Source organism: Aotus nancymaae, unplaced genomic scaffold (assembly GCF_030222135.1).
Source record: "Aotus nancymaae isolate 86718 unplaced genomic scaffold, 86718_ANA_hifiasm-v0.15.2.pri h1tg000057l, whole genome shotgun sequence".
In the NCBI taxonomy this organism is placed as follows: Eukaryota; Metazoa; Chordata; class Mammalia; order Primates; family Aotidae; genus Aotus; species Aotus nancymaae.
Genome location: NW_026988471.1, coordinates 72,424,769 through 72,444,551, shown reverse-complemented (window position 1 = coordinate 72,444,551; position 19,783 = coordinate 72,424,769). Strand labels below are relative to the sequence as shown.

The 19,783-nt window shown below is 45.1% G+C and overlaps 1 protein-coding gene across 8 annotated transcripts in view; it reads left to right on the top strand.

Annotated features, from left to right (window-relative positions):
* SFXN5 (sideroflexin 5) overlaps positions 1-19,783 on the top strand; it is a 128,089-nt gene that overhangs the window by 16,240 nt on the left and 92,066 nt on the right. For 6 of the 8 annotated variants that reach the window (XM_064364237.1, XM_012475662.2, XM_021670733.2 and 3 more), the window contains exon 3: positions 10,783-10,860. Coding sequence is in view for 5 of the 8 variants with exons in the window: in XM_012475662.2 (XP_012331085.1) it covers positions 10,783-10,860 (78 nt within the window). In the remaining 3 variants the exon portion in view is untranslated. Of the gene's footprint in view, positions 1-10,782; positions 10,861-12,134; positions 14,347-16,949; positions 17,969-19,783 lie in introns of those variants that run through there. The other 2 variants (XM_021670732.2, XM_064364236.1) reach the window with 2 other exon arrangements.

Sequence of the window (19,783 nt, the reverse complement as noted above, 5' to 3'; positions counted from 1 at the left end):
ACAAAGGGCTTAGGTATTTTAGTAGCTGACCTGGCCTCTGTCTGGATTCTCCTAAGAAGTAATCAAGGAATAATCAATGCAATTACATAAGTTGGAAGAGCACAGAATTAGAGAAACTACTTAATCTGGCCCACCTAATGTCCTGGGAGGTAGCGCGCAATGGTTGCTGCCTAGCTGGAGGAAATTTGGATGAGCCCCTTTGTCTGTGATGATGGGAGAACAGTAGAGGTCATGAGGACTTGAGGAGGTGGCTCTGGAAGCTGGGGAGTCCAGAAGTAGAAAGAGCCTAGGCAGCTTGAGCCATCTGGTGACCTGGTTCTGAGGGACATTAGCTGAACCAATGGAGAAACTCCTCTTCAGGGAATTTTGCAACTACTTCTTTGTAGTTTCTTCCAATTGACCAAGCTTTAAAAAGATCCCAACCCTTGTATGTGTAATAAGGCAGAGGAAATTTTATTCACTGTAATTTCTCTTAGGAAGAAGGCTGTCTTTGTTCTAAGAATGCCTTGAACAAAGCTTCAGAGGAGAAGCTTGCTCTGCTTGACAGAGAGAAGAATGGTGCATTTTGATCCTCAATGGAGAAAGGAGAGGGAAGGAAGAGGAGAAAAAAACAGTGGGAAGGAGAGCATGATACTGGGATGGGCTGAAAGACCAATAAAGAAATGCCACAGTGAGGTGTGGCTGGGGCTCTTTTGAGTTAATGATGCTTACTGTGTTTGTGAGAACTGTGAATTTGCGCTGTTATTCCCTCTACCATAATTCCTGGGAAGTTGTCAGAAAATATACCTGGTTTGTGAAATCTCTACAAGGGATTATTTAGGGGGATTTTGTTGTTGTTGTTGTTGTTGTTGAGGCAGAGTCTCACTTTGTTGCCCAGTTTGGAGTGCAGTGGCATGATCTCAGGTCACTGCAGCCTCTCTCTGCCTCCTGGCCTCAAGCAATTCTCATGCTAGCAGCCTCCTGATTAGCTGGGACTACAAGTGCATGCTACCACGCTCAGATAATTTTTCTATTTTTGTAGAGACAGGGTTTCGCTATGTTGTTCAGGCTGGCGAAAGTGATCGGCCCGCTTTGGCCTCCCAGAGTGCTGGGATTACAGGAGTGAGCCACTGTGCCTGGCCATTTGGGGGAATCTTGAAAGGCTGTGAGTCTCCTTGCCAGGGTGCAGTGTGTGCAGAATTATTTCCAATGAAATAAGTCACCAGGATCTTGCAGAAGCAAAAGGGAGAAATCTTTGGCCTTCCGTGTAGGCCAGGGAATTAGATCTAGATCTCTAAGGGCAAGGCTGTATGACATCTGAATTACTCTTAATTATGGACCAAAGATGGAAGGCATTTGCTATTCTGAATTCAATAATTACTTAAGGAAATGAATGGCTGACACATCATCATCATGTAGGGCATAGAAAACTAACTGAAATAGTATTAATAACAGCAATTCAATACTAGAACTGGTGTTATAATCTGAAACTATTTGAGGTGTATTATAGGATAGAATAAATAATTATACTGATGTGGAGAACCAGCGTTCTCACTGTGGGAGATGAGTGATACAAGTATAGAGTAGGGGAAAAGACAGAAAGGACTATGTGATGTTGTATTTGAATTAGAGGTACCAATATGCACTCATCACACACATACACACAAACATTCTCTCTCTCTCTCACTCACAAACACACAATTTCCTAATTTTCTGTCTCTGTTTTCTGAAAGGGTGTAGAACTTAGGAACACCACAGTAACAATGAACACAGCACCCAGATCTTGGTTTCTAAATACCACTACCCACAAAAAGGGCCTCTTGGATACATGGTAGGATCCAGGTCTGAGGCTGCATGTGTTGCTACAGAAAGCAAGAAAATGATCAAAGAATGATGGAGACACAGGAACTGGCTTAAAAGGAAATCCACTGGCCACATTGGGACAATTTGAGCATTAAGAAAAACAGCAATGGATTATAAGACATTGAATTTAAAAAAAATCCATGAGTCCGTAAGCTATGGTTTGAATGTGTTCATTCCATACTTGATGGTGAATGTGATAGTGTTAAGAGGTGGGGACTTTATGAGATGATTAGACTGTGACTGGAATTAAGACCCTTATAAAAAAGGCTTCCCACAGCTGCTAGGGTCTCTTGCCCTTCTGCCTTCTTCCCTATGAGGACACAGTGTTTCTGCCCTCTGAAGGATGCAGACCTCACCAGACACTGAATGCTTTTTCCTTGATCTTGGACTTCCAGCCTCCAGAACTGTGAGAAATAAGTTTCTGTTCTTTATAAATTACCCATCTGTGGTATTCGGTTATAGCAGCACAGACGGAATACAACAGAAATTGATACCACAGAAGTGGGGTGTTGCTATAACAAATACTTAAAAATGTGGAAGCAGCTCTGGAGCTTGGTAAAGGGTAGAGGCTGGAACAGTTTTGAAATGAGTGCTGGAAAAAGTCTCATTGCCATGAACAGAGCATTAAAGGCGATTCAGGTGAGGGCTCAGAAGAGCTGTAGGGAAAGCCTCCTTCTTTTTAGAAGTAACTTACATGATGGTGACAGTGAAGACCCTTCTGATAAGGTGTGAGACAGAAATAAGGAACAAGGTATTGGAAATGGGGGAAAGGCCATTATTACAAAGTGACAAAGAACTTGGCTAAATTATGCCTGTGTCCTAGGATTTTGTAGAAGGCAGGACTTAAGAGCAGTGAACTAGGATATATGGCAGAAGAAATCTCTAAGCAGCAAAGCGTTCAGGATGCTTCATGGCTTCTCTTAACTGCTTATAGTAAAATAGAAGAGTGAAACAATTCAACGATAGAATTTATAATGAAAAGGGAAGCAGAACCTACATATTTGGAAAATTCTCAGCCTGGCCATGTAAAGAATAAAAAATCATGTTTAGGAGAAAAAACCAGGAGTGTGGCCAAGTGACTGTTTGATAAGGAGATTAGTATGGCTAGAAGGAAGTCAGGTTCTATTCATTAAGACAATGAGAGAATGACCCCCAGAGGCATTTCAGATCTTTGAGGTTGCCACATTCATCACAAACCCAGAGTACCAAGGCCTTAGCGGTAGAAGTTTCTAGTGGGGAGTACAGAGTGTCCATGGGACTTCAGGGCTCACTGCTCGTTGTCTCTCCCCACTGTTACTGGCACAGTGCTTCTCAGCCACCCCAGCTGTGGCTCAGGCAGACCCAGGTGCAGCTTGGGCCACTGCTGCAGAGGCACAAGGGTAAGCCTTGGCAGCATCCATTTGGTGCTAACTCTGCAGGTGTGTGTGTGAGCTGGGGCTGCAGGGCTACCTCCACCCAGATTTCAAAGGACGTTGCAGACAACCTTGGGGACCATGCAGAAAGTTACCGCAGGGGTGGAGCCACTGCAGTTTTCACCAGGGCAGTGCTTGGTGGCATTGTGGAGATAGGGCTGTCCCTGCAACCCAAGAACAGTAGCGCCACCAGCATGCAACACTAGCCTGGGAAAACCACAGGAATACAACGTTAGTGTGTGAGAGCTGAAGTGTGGCTGTCTGGCAAAGCCATGGGAGTGGGGCTGTCCAAGGCCTTGGGCGCCCAACCCCTGCACCAGTGTGTCTAGAAGGCAGGACTTGGAATCAGAAGTAATTCTGACAATCGAATGTTGTTTGCCCTGTTGGATTTTAGATTTACTGAGGACCTAGTACTTCTTTTTTTTTTTTGTACTTCTCCCTTTTGGAAGATCAATGTTCATTTTGTGCCTGTCCCACCACTGTACTTTGGAAGCATATACTTTGTTTGATTTTTACAGGCTCACAACTGGAGGGAAATTTGCCTCAGGATGAATCACACCTTTGAGTCTCATCCATATCTAATTTAGAGGATTCTAGATGAGACTCTGGACTTGAGATTTTTGAGTTGCTGCTCGAATGACTGACTTTCAGAGCTACTAAGATGGAATGAATATATGTGAGAAGGACATAAATGAGGGGGCGGTGGGGTGAGATGCTGTGGCTGAAATGTGTTCCATCCAAAATTCAAGTGTTGAAACTTAATGGCAAATGTGATCGTATTAAGACATGAGGCCTTTAAGAGGTGATTAGACCATGAGGGCAGCTCCCTTATGAATGGAATTGAGGTCCTTATAAAAGAGGCCTGGCTGGGTGTGGTGGCTCATGCCTGTAATTGCAGCACTTTGAGAGGCCAAGGCTCAAGAATCACTTGAGCCCAGAAGTTTGAGACTAACCTGGGCAACACGGCCAGACCCCATCTCTAAAAAATTTCTTTTTAAATTAGCTGGGTGTGGTGGCATGCACCTGTAATCCCAGCTACTGGAATCACTTGAGCCTGGGAGGTCAAGGCTGCAGTGAACTGTGATCATGCCACTGCACTCCAGTCTGGATGACAAAGTAAGACCCTGTTTCAAAAAATAAAAGAGGCTTCACACAGCATTTAGTCCTCTTGCCATTCTGTCGTGTCGAAGACACAGCCTTCCTCCCCTCAGAAAGATGCTGCCCTCACCAGACACCAAATCCTAGTTCTTAGTCTTGGACTTCCAGCTTCTGGAATTGTGAGGAATAAATTTCTGTTCTTTATGAATTATTTAGTCTGTGGCATTCTGTCATAGCAGCACAGATAGTCTAAGATACCATAGTAATACTAAAAATGTGGGTGGGGAAGCGCCTCTTTTTACCTTTGGTAACTCTCAGTGAAGTAACTGATTCTGTCCAGGATCATTAATAAAAACTATTTCCAAAGAGTAAAACATTATTGGGAAACTGAATACTCATTTGATCTCAAAGTATCACTCTGCGATTACTTAACAGTTACAAAGAGGAAAGGGTACCTTTATAATGGAGACCTTTAAAAAGTCTTCATTCAGAAATTTCATTTCCAGAAATTTATCCAAAGGAATTAAGAGAACTACAGTGAGATTTATATACAAGGATATTAATTGCAGTATTATTTATAATGGTGTACACCTTTTAGCTAGATGACCAAACTTAGCATCCCTAACAATTGAAGAAAACCTGACATTGTGTGCTTCCTGATGTGATGTGATTCTGGTAGTAATTCCTAAATACTGGAAGACATATAAAAGTCTAAAGAAAATAAAAACTGCTCATCATCCAGCCTGCTAGAAATAATCACCATTAACATTTTGGTGCATATGTATGTACAATATTGGGATGACTGGCTGGGTATAGTGGCTCATGCCTATAATCCTAGTACTTTGGAAGGCCGAGGCAGGTGGATCACCTGAGGTCAGAAGTTTGAGATCAGCCTGGGCAACATGGTGTGGTGGCACATGCCTGTAATCCAGCTACTCCTGAGGCTGAGGCACAAGAATTTTGAACCTGGGAGGTGGAGGTTTCAGTGTGCCGAGATCATGTTACTGCACTCCAGCCTGGGTGACAGAGATTCTGTCTCAAAAACAAACAAAAAAACCAAAAAAATTGGGATGATGATATAATATGAATATATCTATATCTCTATTTAAATATAGTGAATCATGCACATATGCATGATATTTATATATATGATACATAGATGTCATACATGGTTATTTATATAGAGATGGATATCCATGGTATGCATGATACCTATAGTATATACTTTATGAGTATATGAGCATTTTTTCATGTCATGAAATGTTTCGAAGTGTTTAACTGCACAATAATTCATCACATGGTTATTCTGTATAACTTATTTTCTCTATTGACCATTTAGGTGGTTTCAAGACTTTTTCATAAATAATATTGCAATTAATATCCTCATACAAAAATCTGACTGTACTTCCTTTAATTCCTTTGGATGCATTTCTAGAAGTGGAATATCCAGATGAAAGACTTTAGATAATATTTCTAAATTTACCGTATTAGTCTGTTCTCATGCTGCTAATAAAGACATTCCCAAGACTGGATAATTATAAAGGAAAGAAATTTAATGGACTCCTATTTCCACATGGGGAGTCCTCACAATCATGGTGGAAAGTGAATGAGGAGCAAAGTCACATCTTACATGGCAGCAGGCAAGAGAGCTTGTGTAGGGGAACTCTCATTTATAAAACCATCAGATCTCGTGAGACTTACTCACTACCATGAGAACAGTATGGGGGAAATTGCGTCTATGATTCAGTTATCTCCATTTGGCCCAGCCCTTGACATGTGTGGATTATTACAATTCAAGATGAGATTTTGGTGGCAATACAGCCAAACCATGTCATTGTCCTGCAAATTGTACTAACCTGTACCAAGATTTTATATTTATACTCCCAATAGCAGCAAGTGAGGATGTCTATTTAAATGTATTCTAGAAAAGGAAAAATAGCTAAAACAGAAAAAAGAAAAAAATGTATTTTAGACAGCACTAGATAGTGTAACTTTAAAACATTGAATGGGATTTTTAAATTTAAAACATACCCATTGTCAGTATCCTTCAAGTTCTTGTCCATCTGCATACATTTTGGCTGTTATGACATTGAACACGTACTTTTTTATTATTTTCATTTCTAAGTCTTTATAACTTTACAAAAAATTAGGATGCAGTGTCAACAATCATGGTTCACTGCAGCCTTAGCCTCTCAAGCTTGAGATCCTCCCACCTCAGCCTCACAAGTAGCTGGGACTACACCAAGTCTTTATTATTTTTAAAAATCAAGTTTTGTAGCGTAAATAATCATCCCATTACACTTTGTGGTCTAACAGATAGATTGTTTCCTATCTTTTGCTTTCTTGCACAGAACAGTCTTAGACATACCACTTTTTTTTTTGAGATGGAGTCTCGCTCTATCACCCAGGTGGGAGTGCAGTGGTGTAATCTCAGTTCACTACAGCCTCCACCTCTCAGGTTCAAGCAACTCTCCTGCCTCAGCCTCCCGAGTAGCTGGGACTACAGGTATGTGCCACCACACCTGGCTAACTTTTGTATTTTTAGTAGATACGGGGTTTCACCATGTTGGCCAGGCTGGTCTCGAACTCCTGACTTCAAGTAATCTGCCTGCCTCGGCTTCCCAAAGTGCTGGGATTACAGGCATGAGTCACTGCGCCCAGCCAACATATCACTTGTAGTTTTTGCTAAATTTACTGTTTAGAATAAACTCCCAAGAGTAGGGTAGCCAGACTGGAAGCCATGGTCGTATTCAGAGTTCTTGGGATAGGTGGATTGGTTTCTTTCCTGAAGGGATGCGCAACCTGTCATGCTGCTAGAACTGCATCAGTTTACCTCACTTGGCCTCCTAAGGTGACTAGAGGTCAGGGCAGGGAAAGCCATGTGTCTCTGGTTCCCCTTCTTTGGGCCTCTTAGAGGGTGGGCTCCTGGCTAATGGGAGCCAAGGACCCATCCCAGCATAGACAGGTAGAACCCTGGGGGTTCTAGGACTGCTGGGTGGGAACATGGAGTTTGGGATGGTTGAGGGAAGACAGGAGAAAAGCTTGGGACTTTGCCTGCGCATAACCATTACCTTTGGCCTTCAAGACCCACTGCTTAGAGGTGACTCTAGTAATGGTCAAGCCTTGGTAAGGATGCACGGCCCTGCCCTCGGCGGTGCAAGATTGGCCCAGTGAGAACAGCTACTGAACCATCAAGGCATGGTGGAACATAACCTCTCTGCCATCCTGCATGCCCCACTGCCAATTCCTCACCCCCATACCACCCCACAGTCTTTTACTTCTGTAAGCATTTGGGCTTCCAAACTGCCTGAAATGGCCCATGTTTCAGCTATACCTGCCTCCTTTCTAAGCATGTTCTCTGTTTTTCCTGTGTTAGGCTGGGCTCAGCTTTGAAAGTAAAAGAGGCTGTTTTTTCACTTGGGGTGCCCTGCCTCAGAGGCCATCATTTCTGGGGGGCTTCCGGTATTACTGAGGTTTCTTTGGGAGACGGTTGCTGGCGTGAGTACAGCAGGTTCTTCTGTGCAGGTGGCTCATGGAAATGGCTCTGAAATAGAGGTGAGGTTTCCTGGGGTTTCTAGGTGTCACTCACCCACTCTGTTACCTTGGGCAAGGAAGAACCCTTCCCTCTTGGCCCCAGTTTTCTCAGAGAGGGAATGGCCCTCATGTTTCTAGGATGTGGACCTGCAGAGAGGTAATCTTATCCACATCCCGTGTGAACAGGGCACGGTCTCCCCAAGAAGAGATGGGTTTTGCTTCCGATGACTCGTCCTTAGCTTTCCTTTTTGTGCCTCTTTTTCTTCCTTGTCCCCCTGTCCCCATTTCCCTCCATTGAGGTATCCTGCCCTCTTCCACCCTTCCCCCTCACACAGGGCCTTGAGGCAGGACCAGTGGGGCCAGGATTCTTCTCTGTTCAAATTCTGTTCTGCTGGAGCAGACCTCCCGGGTGCAGGCCCTCCAGAGGGATCTTCTGGAGACCACCCTCCTCTCAAATAAATGAAGGGACTCGCATGGTGAAACTTGCTGGCAGGCTGGCAATGGAGTAGTGTTTGGGAGCAGCATCCTGGGCTGTGTCCTCCCGCTACCCCCAGCTGGATCCCTCACAACCTTTGTGTTCAGGGGCTGGTGCCTGTTTGTTCCTGGTTGAAAAGATTTCCTGCAGAGTTCACCCTGCCACCCACCTTTCCCCACCCCTCAAATACTCAGGCCCTTCTGCCGAGCCTCACAGTCCAGGGGCATGTTTAAACAGGGAGACTCTCCTCTCATTCCCCAGGTGTCCATGATATAGGCCCTTTCTCTGAAACAGGGGCACCAGCCCCTAGGACAGCCAGGCCACAGTGCCCTCTCCAGACAAGTGGCCTGGGGCCTTGCCTGTCCCACAGGCCTGGAGCCCCAGCCCCTCAGCCTTTGACAGAGGTTTCCTAAGGTCCAAGGCCAGGCTGTAGCTCTCAGAGGTAGAAAAGCAGATTCCAGCTTCCTTCAGTCCTGGGCCCTCAGATTTGTCTGCAGGAACCTTGGATCTCATTCTCCCTCAACCAATGCCCTTCGCCAAGATTAGGGCTCTTTGGATTTTATTCTTTTGGCAGGAGGGCTCCCTTTGATGACTGTGTCAAGTGAGATGGAATCTGGCCAGGTTGTTATAGGAACTCAGGAGAATCCCTAGAGTGGGCAAAATAATGAGAACACGGGGCTATTCACCAATTCAGCATTGGAAAGTAGAGCATTCATTGTCTAGTTCCGCAGAGGCTGAGATGATGGGAGGGGCAGGCTTAAGGGTGGGGGCCTCACTGCATCACTAGGAGGCTTTAGGGGTATTGAGGGTGTGTGTGGTGGGGTATACAGAGAGGGGTCTGACTAAACTCGGTTCAAATACTAAATCATCCACTTGCTATTTTTGTGACTTTAAGCAAGTTAAAACAAATAACAGAATCCAATTTTGTTGATAAACGTATTATGTCTAGAAGGAAAATCATCCTCACTTTTAGAGTGGTTATCTCAGGGGTGTGTTTACATGTTTAAGATTACTTTTTGTACTTTTTCATGTTTTTTTCTGATATTTTCTTTAAACAGCATGAATTACTTGTAAAATGGGGAAAAAATAAAAACAACTACAAAGCTCTCTCCACTTTGGAAATGAACAGTACCTAGGAAGAAGGGGCTCTTTGGAATCTAGGAACTGCTGGACCCTTCCATATTTGGAAGGGAAGGCACAGTACTTTTCAGTCTTCAAGCCATTGCAAGTGAGAAAAGTGTTCTTGGCCCCCAGACTGCGTACGGTTCTGTCTTGGGCCAGGCCTGGGTTAGACCAGTGCTGGCCACCACAGTGTTTCACATGTGGGTGCTTCACATGCAGGCCTGAGGGGTCGAGGGTGGCCTCACTGGTTTGTCTGGGTTGGCTGTTCATTTTCCACTCTGTCGGCCAGCTCAGAAAATCCTGCCTGCCCCACTGAGGGCCCTTCCTGAGACTGCATTCTTCTTTTAGACTAAGGGGCCTATGTTGAGGCCTCTGCACTCCCATGCCTAGCCAGTCTCATCTCTCCATCAAAAGGGGAACAGGGCAGCTTCACTGGGTTTCTTCCCCCGTCTGGGCTTCCTTGGTGTCTTGGTCCCTCATCTGGACCTTGATATGAGCTTCCTTCTATCACTGTTGTGTTTATTGTTTTTGCTGTTATTTATTTTTTTGAGACAGCGTCACTCTGTTGCCCAGGCTGGAGTGCAGTGGTGCGATCTTGGCTCACTTCAACCCCCACCTCCTGGATTCAAGTGATTCTTCTGCCTCAGCCTCCTGAGTAGCTGGGGTTACAGGGGTGTACCACCACACCCAGCTAATTTTTGTATTTTTAGTAGATACAGGGGTTTCACCAGTCAGTCTGGTCTTGAATTCCTGACCTCATGATCTGCCCACCTTGGTCTCCCAAAGTGCTGAGATTACAGGCATGAGCCACTGCACCCAGCCTAAAAGCTTTCAAGGTTAATTAAGATTAAAGTTCCTTCTGACACCCTTTGCCAAGTCTTGGCCATTTCCTTCTACCCCGAGGTAACCCCAGCCACCAGGTTGGTTGCTCTCCTTTTAGGGCTTTTCTCATACATTGACATATACATATAAATGTTCATATAGGAAATACTGTTTTATATGTGTGTGTTGTTTATTTGATACAAGAAACAGCATCATACTGCTGGGCCATTTGCTTTTTCACTCAACAAAATATCTTGGAGAGATGACCATGGAAGCACACATCGCTCTACTTCACTTTTTAAACTGCCAAGTAAGAACATTTAGGTGGTATTTCTTTATTATTTTGTGTGTATCCCATGAACTGAGGGCAGGCCCAAGACCTTTTGCTTGCAGTATTTGATACTGATGTAATCCCACAAAAGATTTGCAGGAGCCCTGGATCTGTGCCTCTCAATGTCTCTTTTCTTTCTTTTGCAGAGACGTCTCAGAGAGGCTGTGCAGCTACTGGAGGATTATAAGAATGGGACCCTGCGCCCAGGGGTCACCAATGAACAGGTAACCCTGTGGGAGGTGGGAGCATGGCCAGTGGGGAAGGGAAGGAGAGTGATACATTCACAACCCCTTCCCTGCAGCCAGAACCACTTATTTCCTCCAGTATCTACTTCTGCTGGTACATAACCACTGTGGACTAAAAGCTCTTTGGAGATGGCCAGATCTCTCCTGTGCTCCAGGTCCAGTGGGAAACATAGAGGCTGATAAGACTAGGGTGACCCAAAGGTAGTGACTTGGTGAGGCCGGCTTGCACTGGCTTGCGAGAGCTGACTGTGTGCATCTCTTCCCAATTCCACATTCAGGGACAACACAGTGGGAGCTTGAAATCAACCATGATTGGAGTATTTATACTATAGAAGTTGACAAATGCTACAAATCAGGACTTTTTCTCCAGAGAACAGATTACTAAACCAGCATACCACTGTTCAAAAAATTCAGGTTAAGGGTGGGAAGGATCCAGGAGAATGTTGAGGATTAGGCTAGTATACTGTCGTTTTATTTTTTAATATCATGTAGGAACTTGAATTAGAGATACCTGAAATGTTGAAGATTGTGTTTTGTTTTGTGGAGGGGCAGGGGAATATAGTACTCGATGATTACAGAGACTGATGGTTCATGTGCCAAAGTCTATCTTTTTGTTCATAAACTTTATTTCAAAAACTTTTTCACATTTTGGGAAGCCGAGGCGGGCGGATCACAAGGTCAAGAGATTGAGACCATCCTGGCCAACATGGTGAAACCCCGTCTCTACTAAAAATACAAAAATCAACTGGGTGTGGCGGCATGCGCCTGTAGTCCCAGCTACTCGGGAGGCTGAGGCAGGAGAATTGCTTGAACCTGGGAGGCGGAGGTTGCAGTTAACCGAGATTGTGCCACTGCACTCCTGCCTGGCGCCTGGCGCCTGGCGACACAGTGAGACTCTGTCTCAAAAAAAAAAAAAAATCCTGGAAGAAATGGTCAACCCCTGCAGCACCTAACTAACCTGAGACATTCTTCTATTGTTTCTTATTCCAGCCTCAACTGACAAAGCCACTGGACTTTGTAATTGAGCTTGGCCAACCTCATGACTCCAGACCCTATGACCCCTTCCCAGCTTGCAAACCTGCAATCCCTTCCCAGCTTGTAAAAAACCACCAACTGCAACTTTTGTAACTTTCCACTGCCTCCCCTGCAACCTATAAAACCAACTCCTGGGCGGGCGCGGTGGCTCACGCCTGTAATCCCAGCACTTTGGGAGGCCGAGGCGGGTGGATCATGAGGTCAAGAGATCGAGACCATCCTGGTCAACATGGTGAAACCCCGTCTCTACTAAAAATACAAAAAATTAGCTGGGCATGGTGGCGTGTGCCTGTAATCCCAGCTACTCAAGAGGCTGGGGCAGGAGAATTGCCTGAACCCAGGAGGCGGAGGTTGCAGTGAGCTAAGATCGCGCCATTGCACTCCAGCCTGGGTAACAAGAGCAAAACTCCGTCTCAAAAAAAAAAAAAAAACCAACTCCTGTCCCACCACCCTTCGCTGACACCCTTTTCGGCCTCAGCCCACCTGCACCCAGATGAATAAACAGCCATGTTGGTCACAAAAAAAAAACAAAAAATAAAAAACAAACAAAAAAAACTTTTTCAAACATTAATTTAAATATTTTCAAAGTCATGTGTACATAATTCAAGAAGTCAAATAGTACTAAAATGCTTATAAGGGGCCAGGCATGGTGGCTCACACCCATAATCCTAGCACTTTGGGAGACTGAGACAGGCAGATTGCCTGAGCTCAGGAGTTTGAAAAGAGCTTGGGCAACATGGTGAAACCCTGTTTCTACTAAAATACAAAAGAAATTACCCGGATGTGTCGGTGTGTGCCTCTAATCCTAGCTACTCAGGAGGCTGAGGCAGGAGAATCTCTTGAGCCTGGGAGATGGAGGTTGCAGTGAGCTGAGATCACACCGTTGCACTCCAGCCTGGGCCACAAAGCGGAACTGTCTCAAAAATTAATAAAATTAAAAAATAATGCTTATAAGGAAAAATAGTATATGCTCCCCATCCCTCCCCAGTTCCCATGCCTGTTCCCTAGGAGCAAATACTTTTCACTGTTCTTCAGATAGAATTCTGTATTCTATATTTCAGACGAATATGCTTATCTACACTGCTATTTCTCAATTAGTTTTTTTGGATTATCTATTATGGTAGTTGAGGATTCAGCTCTCTTATCATCCAATCCTCTAAACACACTTCTTTCCCCCATCCATACCCACTCTTGAAATAGTTATCATGGTTTTGGGGCCTATACATATTCAGTCTTCATGTTGTTACAATTATAGAAATAACATTTACTGCATAGTCAGACTGGCTGTATCATGATTATGTCTCTTTTTCAAATTTGTTTTATCTGGGGTTAATAACTACCTCAGATTTTTTCATTGGCATACTTTGCTTTGTACTATCTCTCACTCCCACTGTACCCTCCCATGGCCTTTCAATACAATCATGCACCACATAATGACATTTTGGTCAACAAAGGATCACATATATGACAGTGGTCCCATAAGATGATAATGGGGACCAGGCATGGTGGCTCATGCCTGTAATCCCAGCACTTTGGGAGGCCAAGGTGGGCAGATCACTTGAGGTCAAGAGTTTGAGACCCTCTTGGCCAACATGATGAAACCCTGTCTCTACTAAAAATTTTAAAATTAGCCAGGTATGGTGGTGCATGCTTTTAATCCCAGCTACTTGGAAGGCTGAGGCGGACGTTGAGGGGATTGCTTGAACCTGGGAGGTGTAGGTTGCAGTGAGTCAAGATCGTGCCATTGCACTCTGGCCTGGGTGGCAGAGTGATACCCTGTCTCAAAAAAAAAAAGATGATAATGCAACTGAAAAATTCCTATTGCCTGGAGATGTCTTGATTATCCTGACCCTGTGCAGGCCTGTGTTTGTGTCTTAGTTTTTAGCTAGTTTTGAGAGTTTAAATAGTTTTTAAAAAGTTGAAAATTTTAAAATAGAAAACTTACAGAATAAGGATATAAAGAATAAGGACATAAAGAAAAATGTTTTTGTACAGCTGTACAATGTGTTTGTGTTTTAAACTAAGTATTATAAAAGTCAGAAAGTTAAAATTTAAAATTTTATAAAGTAAAAATGATACAGCAAGCTAAGTGTCATTTTATTGAGTAAATAGTACTTTTTTTTTTTTTTAAGAGACAAGATCTTGCTCTATCACCCAGTCCTGGAGTGCAGTGGGGGATGTAGCTCACTGTAACCTCAAACTCTTGGGCTTAAGCTATCCTCCCACCTCAGTCTCCCGAGTAATTGGGACTATAGGTACACACCACCACACCTGGCTAATTTTTTATTTAAAAAAAAATTAGTGTGCTTAAGTGTACAGTGTTGATAAAGTCTACAGTACTGTACAGTAATGTCCTAGGCCTTCACATTCACGCATCATACATTCAGTGACTCACCACAGCAACTGCTAGTCCTGCAAGCTCCACTCATGGTAAGTGCCCAATGCAGGTAACCATTTTTTATCTTCTATGCCATATTTTTATTGAACCATTACTATATTTACATATACAGATATCCACCATTGTGTTACAGTTGCCTGTGTATTCAGTATAGTAATATATTATCCAGGCTTGTAGCCGGGAGCAGTAGGCTATACCTACCATGTAGCCTATGTGTGTAGCAGGGTTGCCCATCTAGGTTTGTGTAAGGGCGCTCTATGCTGTTTGCACAATGATGAAATCACCTAATGATGCATTTCTCAGAACATATCCCTGTTGTTAAGTGATGCATGACTGTATTTTCAGTCCTCCTTTCAATCTGAAGATTTCTGACTTTGAGTTTCTTTTTGTTTTCCTGAAATTTTTCTTTCTGGGGCCTACCTCCGAGTTCCAGGTCTTCCTTTTTCTTAGCATATTTCATCATTTTGGCGGAACACCTCTTCTAGTAGCTTCCAGAAAAAGGGTAAATGAGAAGAAAGTTTTGAGTCTTTTTATGTCTGAAAAATTATAATTCTGCACTCAGCCTTAATTGACAGTTTGGCTGAGGAGAAAATTCTAGGTTGACAATCATTTTCCTTCAGATTTTGAAGACCATTGCGCTATTTTCTTCTGGGTTCCAATATAGCTGTTGAAAAACCTGATGCCGTTTCATTCCTGATTCTTTGCGGTCTGTTTTCTTTCTTTGGAAATATTTAGGATCGTCTCTTTATCTGTGAAATTTGTTTCTGAAATTCCACAATGCTGTTTCTTTTAAAATGTATCATTTTGGATTCTTGATGACCCCTTTCAATTTGAAGACTCCTGTCTTCAGTTCTGGCAAAATTTTTAATTGCTTTCATCATTTTTTTCTTTCATCCTGGAACTTCTGTTAGTCAAATATTAGGCATTGTAGGCTGACACGTAGGTTTTCTCACCTTTTTTCTCTTCTATCCATCACTATGGACCAGATGTGAGGGTAGGGCTTTGGGGAATAGAGCAGGTAGGAAGCTGGATGAGGTTCTTAATCTGCACCACCAGAAACCAGGCAGTGACAGTGAAAGCACAGGATACCGTGGGAGAGCTATGGAAGGGGTGACCCTCCCAGACTCGGGGCGTCTGGAAGAAATTTCTTGCCTGAGATGTGAGGGCTGACAGGGCTGGTGAAGAGCGGGTAGGGGTGGTCCAGGCAAGGAGGCACACACTGTGCTAGAGGTAGAGGGAGCAAGACCCTGCAGAAGGAGGGAATGGGCGAATGTGCTAGACTGGAACATGGTGATGGGAGTGGAGGGCAGATGCATGAGTGGAAGCAGCACCTTGTCTAGATGCCCCTGTGCAGGGCCCTGGGGGAGTGACAGACTCACAGTGCCTGCTTACGCAGGGCTCACCTGAAGGCATGTGCACCGTGTGCTGAGTCATGGGCAGCCGTCAGCCAGGAGGGCAGGCTGCGATCTCCTCTTTCCCGAGCAGTGGGACTTCTCTCTGGCCATGAGCATCTAAGACCCTGGACGGTGTGACCCGGTACCGCACCCTACCCAGGCCGAAGCAGTCCCCAGCCCCTTTTGTGTTTTTCTCAGACCTGTGAGAGTTAGATCCTGCCTCTATGCCCTCCTGACCCTGTGTTTGCTCCCAGCCCAAGCTCCGCTCTGCCCCTTTCTTGCTGAGGTTGGCCTCTCGGGATCCGTTCCAGCTCCCATAGTTTGGAGAATGAAGCCACATTTCCTCCTCTTTGCTCCCTTCAGTAGCTTAAAGCTGCCTGTCCTGTTTCCTGGACCTCCTTTGTTTTCTGTCCTGAAAACCCCCATGTGCCTCCAGGGAGCTGGGGAGGAGGGGAACTGGGGGAGTGGTTTGGCACTAGCTGTGCTTCCTGATTCTGGCTCCTGTTGGTGGTGCCTGCAGTGTCCATCTGGTGGCTGGGTAGCACAGTGCTCTAGGTGTGAGCCTGCCACTATGGCCCCCTAGAGGCAGATCCTCCCTATCCCTCCCTTCCCCCAGCCTCCTGGGTCCCCCAGCACCAGCTCTCACAAATGCTTCCCTCCCTGGGCTTCAGTCAGCCAATCTACACCCTCCTCTGGCCTCCACAGACATAGGAACAGAGGGGATGGGTGGTGACATGGCAGCTCAGGACTTGGGGGGCTTAGCAATTCATAATTAACAGTCACTGTTCCTGGCCCAGGCTAGCCCTGCTCATCTGAAGCAGCCTGGGTGGTTCTTGGTCTCAGTCTGGACAGCGGCCTTGCCTGCACCTGGGCTCTGCGGCTACTCTGATGCCATTGCAGGTGTGTGGGCTAGAAACCTGCAACTGGGTCCCGAGGCCTGCAGGTCATCCTGGTGTTGTGGGTGGGACTGATTAACTTGTGACACTCTCCTTTGCTACCCAACTTGTCATATAACCTGCCTTTCAGGTACAACACCTCACCAGTGGGTGTGCGCAAATGTATCAATAGTTTGTTCTCTCCTGATGGCCTTGGTTTGGTCTTCTGTTGTGTGTGGCTGCTCTCTCCAGGACTATTACCTTGTTAAAACGTTGCTATACCAGCTGAGTGCAGTGGCTCACACCTGTAATCCCAGCACTTTGAAGGCCGAGGTGGGTGGATCACCTAAGGTCAGGAGTTCGAGACCAGCCTGACCAATATAGTAAAAACCCGTCTCTACTAAAAATACAAAAATTAGCCAGGTGTGGTGGCAAACACCTGTAGTACCAGCTACTTGGGAGGCTGAGACAGGAGAATTGCTTGAGGCGGAGGTTGCAGTAAGCCAAGATCACGCCACTGCACTCCAGCCCGGGTGACAGAGTGAGACTCTGTTTCAAAAAAATAAAAAGGTTGCTATATCAATGAATCACTGGTTCCTAGGACAAAATAAAAATGAGTGTAATTTACCTTTTGGGTTTAGCAGGTGAAAATTTGATGAGTTAGGAACCCTAATAAGGACTGTAGCTATCAGTTAAAAAAACAAAGCCATAGTGTGCAAAAATGTAAGCATAGACACAGCCAACTAAATTTCTGAATGTTGACTCTGATCTGTACACTTGTATGTGCTGGGGCTTTGCCAGAATGGTTTGGTATGGATGGAGGTGGGTGGGGCTAAATATGGAAGACCCCCTCCCCATGGCGAGCCTCTACTCCCTGTGTGCTTTTGAAGTGCTGGGTATTGTACCATACGTACCAGCACTTTCCACATATTATCTCAGCTAATTTTCCCATAAACTTGTCAGTAGGTACCTATATAAACCCTATTTTACAGGCAAGAAAACTGAGACTCAGAGAGGTTGCATTATTTGCCTGAGGTCACATAGCTAGTATGTGGTACGGTAGAGATCTGACACTGGGCCTCGTAGATCTAATGGGAGAGACATCTTCTGGAAGTGAGAGAGACAGAGAGAAAAGAGTTAAGAGAGAGAAAGCTGGAAGGAAGTTGGAGGGTACAGGCCAGACTGTGAAAGTCTTTGAAAACCAGGCAGAGATGCTGGATGCATTGTATGGGGTAAGAGGAAGCTACTGAAAGCTGTTGAGCGAGGGAGTAGCATGACCGTGGTATTGTGGTAGGATCAGTCGGTGGCAGTGCCAGAGTGGACTGGGAGGAGTAAGTGCTATTACGGAAACCAGCTTGGAAGCGACTGGAGTGATTGGGAGTGCGGTGAGTAGGTTATTGGGAACCACTGTAGCTCCTGAGTGGTGGGACTTGTCCATCATTCCACATTCCTCAGAGGTCGGGAACCAGCCAACCTTTCATAAGTGCCTACCCTGCAGCCAGTGTAATGAATGTGTGGGTTGCTCAGAACCCTCATGCAGGATGGATTTCTGTCTGTGACCTGCCTAGGAGAAAGAGTTGCTGGGATGCAAGAGATCCTGCAAGTCTTCTCTGGCAGAAAGGAAATGGGGTCAGCTGTGTTTGGGCTTTGCTGAAAATAGCTGAGCAAATACCAGAGGTTTAAAAATACTTGTGCCCCAAGTCTTCTGTGGGTGTCAGCAAGTTTGTCAGATGCTGAAGGGAAGGCTTGGCTGACCCACCTGTCTTACCCCGACTCCTAGCATCAAGCTGTGTGGATCCTGGTCAGCACCCTTCCCCTCTGGGCCAGCCCCAGCGTGGCCCTAACTGATAGCACAGAACAGAAGAGTGATGAGTATAAGCTAAGTCATTTGTATGATGTGCTAGGTGTCGTACTGAGTGCTGTAGATGCATCTGTGGGCTGGGTCCCTGAAGTGGCCTCCCAGATGATCTTCCCATGCTAGTTGGGTCCCTTTGTCCATTGCCAATACAGCAGACAGAGTGATCTGTGAAATTATACATGACATTGTTTGTTCCTCTGCTCCAGGGCTTCTCAGACTTGGCACAATTGGCATTTGGAGCCAGATTATTCTTTTTGCAAGGGCTGTCCAGTGTACTGAGGGTGTTCAGCAACATGCCTGGCTTTGACCCATTAGATCCCAGTAGCTTCCCCTCCCTAGTCATGATGACCAAAAATGTTTCCTGATGTTGCCAAATGTCCCCTGGGTGCAAAATCCACCCCCAGTTGAGAACCACTGCTCTAGTAGAAACTATAGTGTTCCTCTTTTGCACTTAGAGTAAAAGCCATAGTCCTTAACCTGGCCTGCAAAGCCCCCAGTCCTCTCTGACCTTGTCTCCTACTGCTCTCTCCTGTTGGGTTCACACCAGTCACACCAGCCTCCTTGCTGTCTCTCAGACCTGCCAGATAGGCCCACTTCTGCCTCAGGGCCTTTGCACTGGCTGTTCTGTTGGCCAGAACAATCTCTCGCTAGATAGCTGCCTGACTCATTCCCTCCTTCAAGTGTTTCCTCCAATATCACCTCAATGAGACCCACCCTAACCATCTTATGTCTGTAATCTGCATCTCTGCTACCAGCTCACACTCGCTATCCTCTTGCCTTGTTCTGTTTTCCCTAGTTTCCTGAAGCACGTATCCTTCTAACATGTCAGAGAATTTCCTTATTTATTGTTTGTGTTGCTTATCGTTTGTCTGACTGCGCAACCCTGTAAACTCTACAAAAGCGGAGATTTTGGTCTGTTTTTTTGTGACTGATGTATCCTTAGCACCTAGAGCAGTGCTCAGCACATAGTAGATGCTTAATAAATATTTGTTAAATAAGTGAATTTGTTAAATGAATTATTTTCACAATAACCTTCAAAGTATTCACATCCTCATATTACAAATGAGGAAGAGGAGGCTCAGAAAGATTAAGTACATTGCCCTAAATCACACAGCCAGCAAGTGGGAGAATTTAAACCCCAGTCTGGATAGAAACAAGCTGCACGTATAGGGAAGTTGCAACTGCTGCTGTGTGCTATGCAGCAGAACTGGGCAAAGAGTCTCCTCTTTCGTGAGTCTGTAGAATTGGGGGTACCCTCACCCGACATAGATTTGCAAAAAGTACATATTACCTGGGAGTAACCATGGTTACAAAATTAATGGTGAGGTATAATGCGATTGGC